Source organism: Alligator sinensis, unplaced genomic scaffold (genome assembly GCF_000455745.1).
Source record: "Alligator sinensis unplaced genomic scaffold, ASM45574v1 scaffold1801_1, whole genome shotgun sequence".
Classification (NCBI taxonomy): domain Eukaryota; kingdom Metazoa; phylum Chordata; order Crocodylia; family Alligatoridae; genus Alligator; species Alligator sinensis.
The window spans coordinates 495,144-510,386 of record NW_005842608.1 but is presented as its reverse complement, the minus strand read 5'-3'; the positions used below and the strand labels follow the sequence as shown (position 1 = coordinate 510,386).

The 15,243-nt window shown below is 47.8% G+C and overlaps 1 protein-coding gene across 1 annotated transcript in view; it reads right to left on the bottom strand.

Annotated features, from left to right (window-relative positions):
* LOC102386291 (transmembrane protein 211) overlaps positions 1 to 15,237 on the bottom strand; it is a 43,449-nt gene extending 28,212 nt beyond the window's left edge. Inside the window, exon 1 of the mRNA XM_025214824.1 lies at positions 14,981 to 15,237. Coding sequence (XP_025070609.1) covers positions 14,981 to 15,217 — 237 coding nt within the window. The 5' untranslated portion in view covers positions 15,218 to 15,237. The remainder of the gene's footprint in view (positions 1 to 14,980) is intronic.
* Positions 15,238 to 15,243: the final 6 nt, after the last annotated feature.

Genomic DNA, 15,243 nt, shown 5'->3' with positions numbered 1-15,243 from the left:
GCACGTGGCTGCCGACAGTCTGCAGTCACCGAGAGGCACTGCACAGCTGACAGACTTAGGAAATGATTGCCCTTTGCCCATAAATCCTACCCAGGCTGCACCCCCAAAATTCCCCTGGGAGCAACAACTTTCCCTGCCACTGAGAGCAACACGGTGCCAGGACCGCACACCAATCTGGCTGCAATCACTGGCCCCAGGATTTATGGGCGTTCGCTGCAGCTGGCTGGTTCGTCGCCTCCATGCTGTGCCCCCCTACAGAAAGGAGTTCATCCATCAGTTCATTAGGAGGCTTGCAGTGCTGTTAATTGACCATCCCCTAGCTCATGTTCATCAGAATATCCTCACCGCTGCTCAGAGGACATGGGCACCCCATGAATTATAGGCCTTTACTGCACTGTTTTGTAAATCCCCTGCTCCAGAGCCTGGGCAGTGAAGGAAGAATCTACAGCTTTAAAACAGGCTTTATTGCACCTGACTCAGGACACGTGGACTCAGCCTGGGGAGGCTTCTCTCCAATCGTCAGCCTGCTGTGCATTGGTACCATCAATTAGAGCTGATTTTTAATCAATGTTACCAAGGCTTCACCCACTGCTAACCTTATTAAAAAAATAAATCAGTGACAGGAGGCAGCACGGGGGCGGGGGGGACCCAAGGGTTTTGTTTTAGTTCCTTGCCACGTTCTCCTGAGCAGCTTCAGAGCTGGTCAAGAGAAACCCAAGCTTGTAGTCAGGGTACGCGTTCAATGCCTCCCCTCTAGCTTGTTAGGTTAATGCTAGGCTGTTAGGGGGCACAGAGCCCAAGGGGATGTGAATTCACACACCTGCTTTGCTGAAGAAACGGGAGCAACAAAGACAAGAGGTGTGTGGTCTGTTGGATCTGTCTGTGTGCAGCCATCCCACCATCAGCTAGCAAGGAACACGCATGAGAAAATCCCAGCCTGAAGGTCAGTCTGGATGCATCCTAACAGAATTAGTGCCAGAAAGGGGCATGAGAATCTCTCAAAGTTTTTGGAGGTTTGGTTCAAAATAAGCACCCAGACATTGTCCCAGCTGCCCTCTGCAGCCGGGACTGGCAACCCAGAGAAAGGCCAGCTACCCCGTGCAATCCTGACTAGAAAGTCCATGTATAACCTGCATGGAAACACCAGTGTGTGTGAAGGCTTATCCCAATGCTTTTCCAGCCCTAAGGAAAATTAACTCCTGGAAATGAATCTGAGTAAAGGGTGCTGTTCATGTCTCCCACCTGTCACCCGTGCTGTCAAGGATGAACAGGCAGAGAATCTAACTTACAGAAAGACTTTGTCCATTGTAGACTAAACACCCGGCAGCACAAACAGCAAAGAGAGCAAGCCAAAAAAACTAATGCCAGGAAGGGAGGCCAGGTGTTAACATCTGGGTTCTGTGGCAGCCAGTCTCATTTGTGTGGCTCTACATGCTAGACTCACTGCCAGGCACCTGATAGGGAACAAATCATCATCACTGCTGGCAAGCAGAGATGGAACGGGTGCTAACTGAATATCAAAATGGAAGGCTCCATAGGTATCTGTGCTGTTGCTCTGAATTTATTAAAAACAGCTGGCAGGGATCTCATGTCACTACACCCCACGTGCTGCACATCGAGCAATAACAGGATTCCATGATCTGGCCAGATGCAGAGCGCGTCACTGTCCCACCATTCTGCCATGCAGAGCGCATCACTGCTCCACCATACCCTTGTTGGGTAAAAGCAGGTGTGCACATGTCTTGGCTGTGTCTCCTGGCCCCCCCAGGAATCCCAGCCATAAAAGCACTGAGCAGCAGTGAGGCCTGATATTGTCATGGTTTGCCTGGAAGGGGAATGTTCATGGCCTCATGCTCAGGAAGACACGTCAATGTTGTCTAACCATTCCCACTAGTCACTATTTTTTCACATTCCCTGTGGCCCCTGCAGGAGCAATCCTCAGCTGCTCCAGGTAACATGCACTGGAGGCAGGATGGCCTTCTTATAGGAAGAGGAGTAGGCTTCACAGAATCACAGAAAACGAGGGTTGGAAGGGAACTCAGGAGGTCACATCCAGTCCAAACCCCTGTTCAAAGCAGGACCAGCCCCAACTACATCATCCCAACCAAGGATTTGTCTAGCCAGGTCTTAAAAACCTCCAAGGATGGAGATCCCACCACCTCCCTGGGTAACCTGTTCCAGTGCTTCACCACCCTTCTAGTGAGAGTTTTTCCTAATATCCAACTTAGACTTCCCTGGCTGTAACTTGAGCCCATTGCTCCTTGTTCTGCCATCTGCCACAACTGACAACAGTCCAGCTCCATCCTCTCTGCAACCCTCCTTCAGGTTGCTGAAGGCTGCTATTAAATCCCCCCTCAGTCTTCTCTTCTCCAGACTAAATCAGCCCAGTTCCCTCGGTCTCTCCCCTCATGTGTCGTGCTCCAGCTCCCGAACCATTTTCATTGCCCTCTGCTGGACTCTCTCCAATTTGTCCACATCCTTCCTGTAGTGGGGGCCCCAAAACTTGGACAGTACTCCAGATGTGGCCTCACCCATCCTGAGTAGAGGGAAATAATCACCTCCCTCGATCTGCTGGCAATGCTCCTACTAATGCAGAACATTTGGGTTCAAGTCTTGGCTTTACTCCAGACTTGCACAAGCTTGTGCAAGTTGCTTTCCCTTTCTCTCTCCAGACCTCAGTTCACCCACCTGTGCCATGGGGGGCTAAGCCTTCTTTCCACCCTCAGGCTGCCTTGTCTGTATGGACTGCAAATTCTAATATGCTCCTGCGATGCCTTGCACAATGCAGGCCAGATACCAACTAAACAGCACACGACAACAACTGCAACATCACCTAAACAACTGCACAACAGCAGTGTTGGCTCCACTCAAACAGCCGCTGCCACTTCTCATTGGCCAGCGTTTGTCAATGGAAAATATAAATGAGTTTTTAGAGCATGCACAGGGCTTTGACAGGCACTCAGGTTGATGAAAAAATTGCCATATAACTCAGAAACAAATATCACAGTGACTAAAACCTGCTCCTACAAACCCACACCGCTGGACAGACTCCTGAAGGGAGGCATTTCTCTTGTATTGGGTAATAAGATCACTTAAAAATAGGTGCTAGTAAGGAGCTAGAATAGATCAGATCAGTGCAGGAGCTACCAGACAGGTCAGTCTGTTTGGGTTCCCTTGGCACTGTGTCACTCAAATCCCCTCTAAAATAGTGCAAGCCATCGCTCCTCCATGCTGCACTATCTGGGACCATGCCATGCTGGAGCCAGACTTGGTCTATGCCTGCTTTTCAACCAGTGTGCCGCAAAGAGCTCCCTGGCATGCTGCGAGAATTTTGAAATAACGAGAAAAAAGTTCTCCAGCTGCCTAGCGCTAACAAATAAGTGGCATCGAGCTAGTCAGAGAAGACTTGCACATGTGCTGGCTGTGGGGGAAAGAGAGAGAACCAGCCGAGCAGAAGGAAATTCATCTACTGCGCATATGCTGGCTGTGGGGAATGCACGGCTCGTGAGGCTCTGAACAGCCGTGCCGCAGAATTTTGCCGCGGCAATGAGCTACAAGGCGCTCATAAGTATGGGGATGGGCAATGCCTTAAGAGATGTGCCACAGAAATTTTTGATTAATGTAAGTGTGTGTTGGGCTGGAAAAGGTTGGGAAACACTGGTCTATATTACAGACATTTGCAAGCCTTGCTATGTCAGCTGAGGGTGTGAAACATAGCTAGGCCGGCAAAACCCCCTGTGTGAATACAGCTGGAGGAGGAGGATTCTGCCAGCTTCGCTAGGGTTGTTCAGGGATTCAGAATCCCCCTTCCTTCTTGTGGAAAAGGTTTACATCTCAGATGACACTGGCCTCAATGACAAGCAAGTCCCCAGTCGTGACAGGCTCTATCACTGATTGCACAGCCTTCCATCACCATCAACACTGGAGCTGAACTGTCTTTCCCTTGCCAGATCTAAAGCAGCAGAATACACTTGCTGGTATCCATTTCTGGCTTGCACTATGCAGCAGGTGTTCATAATAGTCTCCTCCAGGCATGAGATCTGCAAATCTCTGCTATGTCTACTCTGCACAGACCAAAGGCAGGCAGTGATGAAGGATCCACAGCCATAGGGAACAGGGCCAGAGGAAACAGTGGGACTTGTGTGAGGCACGTTTCTCAAACCTGGCAGGCCTGTGGTGTACCAAGACCTTAAACTCATGCTGCACCCGTCATCCTAGCAGTTGGCAACATGCTATGCGTGCCTGGGTCATTCACCCAGCACTGTGAAGGAGAGTCACTCCAAATAGACCCAGCACCACTGAACAACCAGCTTAGAACAAGATGCCCAGCCCAACAGAGCTCCAAGGGGAACTGGCCTTATGGGTGCCAGGGCTTTGCTCACTACCCCAGGTGAAGCGAATGAGTTTAGGGGTCATGCCATGCTGGGACCTATAAAGGGCAGCCTGAGCCTAGCACGGAATAAGCAGAAGGCTCTACACAGACTCACTTCCAGTAGGTCCCAGGGAGAAGGCAGAGCAGAGAGAGACCTGAAGGGAGCAGGGACCTCCTAGGAAAGATGCACTGATAGAGGCTTGGAGCTTGGAAGGAGGGAAAGTAGAAATGGTGGAAATGCCTCAGCTGGTCAGCCCCCATTTGTGAGACCTCAGTTTATCCAACCCACCCCCCCTTCCACTGATTTCACTTTGAGGCTCATCTTGGGCATCCTTTCCCTTCTCACTGGCTTTGTCCAAGCTGTCAGTTCTGAGATGCACAGTCCCCCTTTGCCATCTCAGCTGTACTAGTTCACGTGCCACATAACAGACTTTCTAGTAGAGATGAAAATGCAGGTTAATTATTCAATGTTTGCTCTGCTGCCTGCTCCCTAGAGCTTTCCTGTCAGCTGAGGAGTTTGAGAAGGAGGCTGGGGTGGCTGTGAAGAGCAGTGGATAGTGTCCCACCTCCTTTCCAGACCTGCAACAGCCTCACCCAGCCAGCCCTCCCCACCTACTACCCAGAAGGAGCATAATGGGGGATCAAGGGATATAACAGGTCTCAAGCACGTTGTAGTCATGTTGGTGATGCCTGTGATTCCTTCAAAGTGAAGGGGATATAGACACTGTTCCTCACCAAATATCCATGATGTATGATTCAGAGATGAAGGAGAAATAGCAGAGCCAGATCCTGAAGACCCAGCCAGTGGAAAGGGTCTGCATGGCTCCAAAGGAGATTAATCACTTGGTCACCTGATACAAAGCAGCACGGCATTAGAAAGAAGCCCAAGCAAGGTAAGACAGGATACAGAGCCCTTTGCCTTTGTCTGCTGGCAGGAATATTTGCTGAGGAGACAAGATCCTGCCATCCTACAGCTGCCTGATGCATCACTAAAACCACTGCTGCACTGCTCGCCCCCAAAGTAGGACGTCTCAGGGGGAGAAGGGAGATTTGGGGGGGGGCTAAGGGATCCAGGCAAGTAAGAGAGTTGGCAGCAACTTCCAGTGAAAAAACAGAACAAGATCTAGCAGCAGACCTTCTGAGAGGAGTGTGCGCAGCCTGCCTGGAGACAGGCTCGAGTCCGACAGCCAGCAGGATGCATTTGGATTTCGCGCCTGGATTGGGATCCCAACGGACGCTGCTTTCTTGTGACCAGATATTTTCTGCAGAAGGGGATGTTACATGTGTGGAGATGAATGGATAATGCCTAACAGTTTATTCATGTGTCCCCCATGCAAGTCAGAGCAGCAAACACCCACCATCTGGTCAGCGTTAGAGTCACGGTCTCGTCTTTCTCCCCCACCCCCTGAAATCCTGACACACTAGAGACGATGCCCTTCTTTTTTGGAATTACCCAAGAGGTTTCTTTTATTCTTCCCCCCTCCCACATTCCCAAGAAGATGAGCTGAAGAGCAACTGCTGTCCCCTGCTAATCATTGCTCAGGAAGTGACTGATATTGTCAGAATGTCTTGGGCAGACCTGGTCTAGACTAACCAAATCCTTCCCCATTAAGAGAGGAAAACCCCAGCCACAATGCTGACTGGACAGCGACAAGAAGGCTTAGGACTTAAACAGTGAACCAACCGGAGTGTTTGAGAGGAGTAAGTTCAACTTCATCCTCATAATAAGACTCCCTGAGGGAGTGCCCCTGCCCTGCTCTGCCCTCACTTCCCAGGGAACAAAAGCCTGCCCTGGGGGCTAGAGCTCAAACAAGCCATTTTTCCCTGTCATCGCTGCTTTAGACCTGGCTTGGAGCCGGCTACACATGTTTCATGGGGCAAAGGCACTCAGACGGTGACGAATTCTCCCTTCTTCATTTCCCTCTCCGGGAGGTTTTGTGATGAGCCTGATTGTGAGGGATGCCAAGATCTGCATCTTGCATTAGAACAGGGGTTAGGACCTTCATGAACAGGGGCTGGTTGAGCAGGCCTGCAGAAAGATGGGTGTGTAATCCCTTCCCTGTGTGTGCCGTGCCAATACAAAGTCACCAGACACCTTGTCTAAAGGGCAAGGACCTACACCTGGCTGAAAGAAGCTGGTGTGAATTCCAGGAAGGGTAGAGATTTGGTAGATTCAAACTTTCCCCAAAGTCCCTCTCTGCATCAGCTAAGTCCTGAAGCAACAGATCGGGGCCAAGATGTTCAAAAACAACTTAATGATTTGGGGTCACCTGAGTCTGAGATGCCTTAAAGAGTCCTGATTTCTCTCATCCACCCCTAAAAATCAGGCCCCTCAGAGCATTGCACACTTTATAAAATCACTAGTCATTTAATCTTTTTTTTTTTTTTTTTTTAAGGTTTTTTTTTTTAAGCCTTAAAAAAACCCCCAAAAAACAGCTCTACCTCCTTGCAGAGCACCCAGATCCTGTTCACCTGGGGTCAGAGAAACAGCATCAGAGTAAAAAACATTATGGTCTTCCAGGAATTGTACTTACAGAGCCCTCACATTACCCACGTGCCACTTCCTAATGGGTTTTGAATGCTTGCAATGGCTTTATACTCTTTCATGTCACCCATCCAAGTCACTGTACAAAGAAGACAAGTCCCTCTCTCCCCAGTACCTCTCCGAAAGCTCTAGTTTCCATCCTATTCCAAAGCAGCAGGTTCGAAGACCAAAGTACGCTGAAGTTCAACTTCTTTTCAAACAAAGTTATGGCTTTTACAAACCCTGCCTTCTGAAAACATTCCCTGCTGTCAGGCTAATCAAGTTATTCAACACAAATACAAGGGAGGTTAATCCCAAAACCAATTCAAGCAAAAAAAAATATTTTTTTTTATTAGGGAATAAATAAGAGAGGAATAATAGATCTGATCAGTTACAGCTGCTTTTTTTCCAGGACCATTGCATCTGGAGAGAGAGGAAAGCGGTTAGTAATGGTGCTGTTTTATCTGTGAGGATGATGGATGATGGCAAAAGAGAAAGGGGGAAACTAAGACATTAGCACATCAATGGCGTGCCTGTGACCTCCATCAAGGGATGCAAACCAACTTAATGAAATTTTAATTAGACGGCGTGCAGTGCACTGTCACTGGGCTCCAGATCAGCCCTTTCCACCACATGCCGTTATTCTCTTTCCTTGGGATAAGTCCTTTCCCGGTATTAGTGGCAGAGCTAGGCTAATCATGTTAGGCTTGGAGCATTCACCACGGCTCAGATGAGCACGGCAGACTTGCCGCCTAGAACAAAGACTCATCAAAGAGGAGACTGAACGGAAGGTGACTGTAGCCAAAGGCACTTGCTGTGTCTCTCATTGGCTTTCCAGTACAGGCAGCACACCTAGACGTACACGCAGAGGAATGGCCTGGCTCTGAAACGCCACTCCCTGGATTCAGGGATCTCCCACTGTACTTTCCTCTCAGCAGCTCCAGAACAGGAAACATGATGCTCAACCAGCCAAATTGTGATCGGGCCACGTGTTTCTCAGGAGTCACGTGCAGTGACTCGCTATTTGTTTACTTCATCCTGATAACTAGGAGGAATAAAGTTGGTTCTGTCGTGGAAGCTGAGTCTTTTCCGTTTGCTGTGGTGCTCCTACCAGCTAGAACAAAGCCCTCTGATGGTGGTAGCCAGCACTCCACATCTCAATTCACGTTCAGGCAAAAGAGTTTTGGTTCCATGTTTAAACCAACGTCACTGAAAAGAAACCCAACAGCAACCAACCTGGGGCTCTTACCTGTATGGATGTTCCTGTGGCCCACACCCCCAGACCCCAACACCTCAGGCCCAATCTATCCTCGCTGCACTCTGCCAAGGGGCTGTTCCCTCATTTTACAGATAACGTGAACTGAGGCACAAAAGAGTTTTTAAGTGTCTTTCCCAAGGTCACACAAAGAGTCTGTGCTAAAGTCTTGGGGTTGCAGGACTCAGGACCCCAGCTTAGCCATAAGCCCATGCTTCTTCTCTGCCATTACTTTTATCTAGGCTATATTCTCCACAGTGCTCTGCACTGCCCAGACCAAAACAAGAAGCATTTCTCCCACCTCGCCTTTGCATCAGAACACAGGGCCCAGCACAGAACAAAACCCAGATCCTTATGCAACAGCACTCCCCAGAGGGAGAAATGCAAAAAGGAACCCATGTGGTACAAGGGTGTCAAACTGCCTATTGCACAGCTGGAAGATGCCCAGATACCCTGGTGAGGGATACTGTACGTGAGCCAGGTCAGCCACAACCCCACTTCTAGAGGAGTTGCTCCAACTCATAATAAACTGAAGAAGCAACTTGCAGATTCGTGAGTCTCTTCCTTTTCTTCACAGCCTGATTATGTTGCTGGTCACTCTGGGGGAGCGGAAGGGATAACCAGGATGAACACCGGATACGGGTGCACGGTAAGAAATGGACTTCACTGCCTAGTAAGGTGGAGTGGAGACCCAGTGGACAGCCCCGATACAAAGTACATCATGGGAAGCCAGGGAAAAGTTACCCCTGGGAATAAGTGGAGTCACTTTACTACTTGGGGACGCTACTATGTAGGATGTGCTTGCTGTATGTCCGCTTCTCCACTCAACTTCACCCTGGGGTAGCTGTTTGCTCAATGCAAATTGGCTCCCCCAGCCACCATGCTCTGGGACAGCACCTACTGCAGGCAGCCAGCTTAAGAAACCTGATCCTCAGTCTCTTCCTTGTTCTGGAGTAAATTTACTACAAGGTAAAATCTGATCAATTATTCTGTATTAATTCTGTTGCATGTTCCAAGCTTTTTTTTCCCCCCAAATCTTCAAAGTTGCTTAAACTCTTTTAGTCTGGGTAGACAGACATAAATGATCTGTGGATCTAACCATCACAAAGAAATTAGTAAGATTAAAAAAAAAAAAAAAAAGGGTGAATGAATATCAATAAATAATGAATATCAAATTATTAATAAGAAGTAATTGCAGTAAGGAGGATTATAAATTTAAAAATGATATCAACCATAATGCCTGAAGACACATAACAACCTCCAAGGCCAGATTTTGAAAGGGGTTTAGGTACCTAAGTACCCAGCTTTAGAAAGAAACTTCCCCCACAGCTATGTCATTACAAATTGTTTGTGGTGGTGGTTCTCTACCAGTCTTTCAAGCATCTGGTACGAATCACTACTAGAGACAGGATATGGGATGGCATGAGCTCCAGTTTAGAAAAAAAGTGAATCATGAGAACAGTCAATGGGCCTGGTCACATGCTTCAGGCTTGGCACATGTGTAAGTACTTCACTGAATTAAAGCCTGGATCCCATATGCAAATTCTGTGTTCCCACTATAATGGATATGTCTCATTAAATGAATATGGGTCAGAGAACCCTGGATGACTAATGAAGCAGCGTAAACCCTATTGCTAAGTAACGTGCCCAGAAATGCTGACCATTTAAACCTTAATCTATTCCAATGATAACCTACCCTCCAAGTTAGAAAGTTCTTCCTAATATCCAACCAAATTTTGCCATGTTGCAGTTTAAGACAATTATTTTTTGTCCTGCCAAAAACAATAGTCTATAACCATCCTCTTTATAATCACCCTTCAGGTATTTGAAGACTTTTATCAAATCTCTCATCAGTCTTCTTTTCTCCAGATTAAACAATCTCAGTTCTTCTACCCTTGTCTCAAAAGCCATGCTTCCAAAACCTCTAGTCAGTTTTGTTGCTCTTCACTGGACTCTGATTTGCTAATGTCAATCTTGAAATGTGGTGCCCAAAACTGGACACAGTATACCAGCACTCCAAGCTTTAGAAAGCCTGGTACATGCAAGCTAAGGTCACATAATAATTATGAACCAAGTTCAGCTACCCCGCTCTAAGAATGGCCACCTGGGATTTGCTAGAAGAAGGTATTCATGACTAGATCACCTCTATGTACATCTCCAGCACCTGCTTCAAGACGCCCTCAAAATGCTTCACAGGCTCAGGACATGCAATACCCAAACACGCGACACTACAGTATTAACTATGGTATAGTGGATGCAGCTTGGGACAGGCTGCATCAAGGCTTACAATGACATTAGTGACATCCTTGCAAGGTGGTTCATTTTCTTAATCCTTAGTTTAAGTTTCTTAATCCTTAGTCTGCCTCTTCCTTTATGTGGTTCACATAAAGGAAGAGGCAGATTTTCAAAAGTATTTGGGAGCCTCGAGATGCAGAGGCACCTGTTGGTTGGTCTAGGTTCTTTTGAAGATCTCATCAAGCATCTAAAAAAATCTCTGGTCCAGAATGATTTGCCTCATGTCACAGAGGGAATCAGTGCCAATTCTACCACTAGAAGAAAGCGGAGCTAAAGAAGTGAGATGGTAACCTTCAGACAACAGATAGCCCAGGGGTGAAGAGAGAACTGCCCCTCATCTTCCTTAAAATTGCTGTTTGCCTTATTTTCATAGTGTGCCCATTACCATGGTCCCATGCCCATCACCATGGTATAAAGAAATACAAACTTCTCACGTTGCTGAAGAGCAAGAGGAACAGTGGGAGGTTTGGTTGGACTTTCCCCAAGCCTCAAGTGCTGAATCCTGCTAGAGACAAGAGCCACAACTGATCAGACTGGTAGTCTCGAGGGGTCCAGCAAATTCTGTTTCTAATCTGAATTCCTTCTTTCAAGCGCTGTGCTAACTGGGTATTCATCAGTTGTTAGATGCTTCAGAAGCCACAGAGTGGTCAATGTGCTTCCAGCCTGAGTATCAAGGGCCAATCAACTCTTTTGTTGTTTTGAATTACATGCTTGGCAAAGCCTGAAAATAATTGGAGACTATCTAGAAGAAAAAAAAAATAGAAATCTGAAATCAAACAGCATTAGCTTCCAGCACTCAGACTCAGCCCTGACAAACAACACAGCAGCACTGATGCTTCCATTGCAAAAAAAGTACATTAGCTCAGGATCAAGAACTATCTTTGTCCCCTCCAGAGGCTGGGATTAGTGTAAAGAACTTATATCAACGTCTCATATCACTGAAGAGCAAGAGGAACTGTAATGGCCAAAAGACAGCCCAGACTCCCAGCCAACTGGCCACTGTACAGAGTTTACCTGCCAAAACCCACCCACAAGGAATCTTTGCTTCCATGTAATATTCCAATAAGGATCCTGATCTGCTGACTGCAGAGCCTCATATCTGGGCAGTAAGATGCTGTGTTCTTCCTTTTGCCCAGTAAATGCCAGGATTTTGGCAGGGTATGGCACTCCATTTTTATATGCAGTCATTTGTACAGATATCACAGCCATTGTCCTACATGATGCTACAACATATATCATCCCAGCAGCAACTGTCTCTATGTCAAGACAGGGGTGAGCTGGGAGACAACCTGGGGAAAAACACTGTGCATGTGTGTGTGCATTATGTCCTGTTTAAGCCTGGACTGTACCAGGTCCAACCAGTAATAACACCTACAAGGCTTTTTCCTTCCACCTTCCTATGTCTCAGCCCAGAATTTGCCAGGATAACCATCCTGGCCATTGAGTTTAGGACACAAGCAGCTACAGGATCCTGAGTAGGATGGAAAGCGTGTATACCCAAATGTGTTGACAGAGTTAAATTAAAGGTAACCAAGATATTACAAAGCTGCAAAGTAATTATAAAGGAGGCAGAAAAGGGCCAGCAATTTTAAGCAGACAAGAAGTCCCTCTTAAGAGAAGAAAGGCAAGTTAATTAACCTCTAGACATGATTCAAAGCATCATTTGTAGGATGATTAACATAATCCCCCAAGTGCAAACATGCAACGGGCATTAACGATCATTTGCAGAGCTGAATGCTTCCCCGCCCCTTCGCAAAATCAGCACATTTGAGGATGGAAACATTTGAAATGCAATAACGGGTTTGCCGGCGCACATCTTGGGAAGTGGGAGGACAGACACCCTTGGCAGCCGGCTGGCTTCCCACAGCCCACGTACACACATCTTTCCCAGACAGGCTATTACCATCACCCTGCAAGTGCTAAATGCTACCGACTTCCAGTAGAGCCCACGGCTTGCAATACATGGCACTTCACCTCTGAGCATTACCAAAGCTGCCCACTGGCCAGGCTTGCCAATCTTAGTGAGTTTACCGAGAACCTTGTGATATTTTAGTGTTTCCCTTTAATCTCCAGATCCTGGAGACAGGTGAACGAGGGAATCTCTGCTTTCATTTACCTCTCAAGGTTGAAGATAAAAGGCCTGAAAATGTGACCCGAGTAAATCCAAAAGGCTCAGAAAACAGAAGACAGACACAAAACACCCTAAATTTCTCCCTGATCCTCCCCACAAAAGATATCATGATTTGTTGAGGCCCGACTCATGCCTGGAGTTGACAACACTGGACTTCCCCAGCTTCTCTGGGTTTCTGCAGTCCAAGGCATTCATAAGACTGATCATACAAGAAAGCCAAAGCAGCTCTGCTTCCCCATGGAAGATCCCAGGCACTACATAGCTGTGTATACAACCATCACCAACAGCGCCTTGGTAGCTGGAAGCAGTTAGGGGGGCGTTTTCTTCCCATTACACTGAAACAAACAGCTTTGTTTGTATTTTGTTCATGAATTTTTTTCTGAAGGGTTAATAAAGGTGACGGAGGCATGTGACTCAGATCTTCTGTATCCTCCCTCCACCCCGTACAATGGTATTGTTTGCTCTGACTACAGTTCCATTCAAGAAAGCTCAGAGGCTTTGTGTTAAGTTCTTTTCTGTATTTAAAAGCTTTCTTAAAAGGATATTGCATCCCTGAGACACTCTGTAGTTGTTTAAATGAGTCACTATTGTGCTATGTTCTTATCTTCAAAGTTTTGTTATTACTTGGGAATGTTTATCTGCATTACATTTGCAAACATCTGAATAAAAGTCAAGTTTTCAAAACAACGTTATTTTTGTTACAAAACCCCTTCCCTGCATAAACAGGAAGGTTTCTATGTGGTCAGCTCTGCTCCGTGCTCTGTATTGTTTATAAATGGCCATCTTAGAGACAGTCAACAGCATTTAAGCACATGATTGCTCATGGAGCTTGCTTCCTTGGAGAAAGAGCAGTTTGATTTCGTGACAGACTGAGAAATTCAACAACTAAATGCCTCATTGTGTCAGGCGTAAGGCATGACCTTCCCATGATTCACGCCTTGTGTTGGGATCCCTGCAACATAGCAGTGCTGGGCAATTCAAAGCTCATCTGTTTGGAAACCTGTAGCAAAATTATAGTCACAACCCCCAGTGTAACAGCCAAGGGAATAAAGGAAAAGGAAACAAGATTAAGAATAAAGGTAAGAGTGTAAACCGCTGGCTTGGTGCTGAAACCCAGCTTTATTTTTGGTGTGTTCAAAGAGTGCATCGGGTGTGGAAAGCTCCTTGTCAGACAAAGACGTGTGAACAATCCCAGACAGAACTCGTGGATGGGCTGTCCTGAATTCTAAGTAGAATTTGCCAGGGACGAAGAACCAGTTCAGATCTTCCCTCTGAAACTTTGTGTTTTCTGGCAGCAGCAATGGGTAACCCCAATTAAAGCTGAGTCAGAGAAAAAGACATTCACATCCAAGTCAAGGCTTGGTTTTCAGAGGTGCTGCATACCAAGAGCTTCCGTAACGTGCTTTCAAGAGACTATCATGTTGTGCACCCTTAGGTAGAAGACCTGGTGCAAAAGAGGAGGTTGGGTGCTGCTATTTCACCAAGCAGCTGCCTTGGGAAGGACAAATGTTCTATTTCTTTCCCCATTTTCCTTCCACACATTGTAACAGGTGCACCCAAAATCTGCCTGCCTAGAGTCAGCCCCCACCTATGTTACGCACTAGCTTGAATTATCCCAGCAGCATTCGCAGCAGTCCACGGGACTCAGGAGTTTAATGCTGAGCGGACCCGTCCCCACATTCCAATTCACGCGGCTCTGAGCAGGTGCTCAAGCAGCACAATTATGATCTTTGCCCAAGATTTCTAACAAAGCCAGATTAAAATGGACTGGCAATCTGTCAGCAGTGTGCCTCGCCCAGTGCTGCTCCCAGTCGCATCATCTCGGAGGTGGCAGCTGCCTTCAGACCCCAAGCAGCCCAGCCTGCCTGTGCAAGGGGTCCTGTAAGTCCTATAGTCTTTCCCCTTGCAGTTGAACTCAGTCCCCCCTGCTCCTCCTGAAACAGCTGCTGGTACTGGGACCTCCCAGAGCCTGCCCTGGAGCAAAGAGTTTTGTGCACATCAGGTTAACTGAAGCACTCAGAACCTTCTGTGAATCCAGATGCTTTAACTAACATTAGCAGCATGTGCTAATGCTGCTCCTGGCCAGACGCCGGAGCTGATGGGACTTGGGCCTGATCCTGATGGGGATCACCCCTGGTGACTTGGAGGCAGCAGTGCCAGCCCCAGGTAGATTTGAAGCAGCGCCTGGAGGCTCTGGAATCAGATGCAGGTCCCCAGCCCAGCCGGTGGGACGTGCTCCTGACCCCCCAGAGATGTACTGCCCGGCTGGGCAGGGCTGCAGCTGTCAGGCAGCCAGCCTGGGCAGGGAAGCACGTCTCTCAGCAGTAGCCAAGCCAAAGGTGGGAAGCAGAGCAGCCCAGGGGGGCTTGGTCCCTCCGACCCCCACACATCCCTCACACTCACCTGCCAGGAGCTGGAGGGGATCTCGTTGAACTTGCCCAGGCCCCCGAAGGTGTAGCAGCTGTACATCTGCTCCAGCGTCTCAGAGCAGTGCCAGAGCAAGCCGAAGCTCACCTCGTCCTGGGCTTGGGGCAGGGGAGGCTCCTTCACGATCCAGGCAGGGGAGAGGAAGCTGAAGCTGCAGACGGCCACCAGGCAGGAGGACAGGAGGACCCAGAAACAGCCCACGCAGCTGAACATCCTCTGAGGCTGGGGAAGGGAGCCCG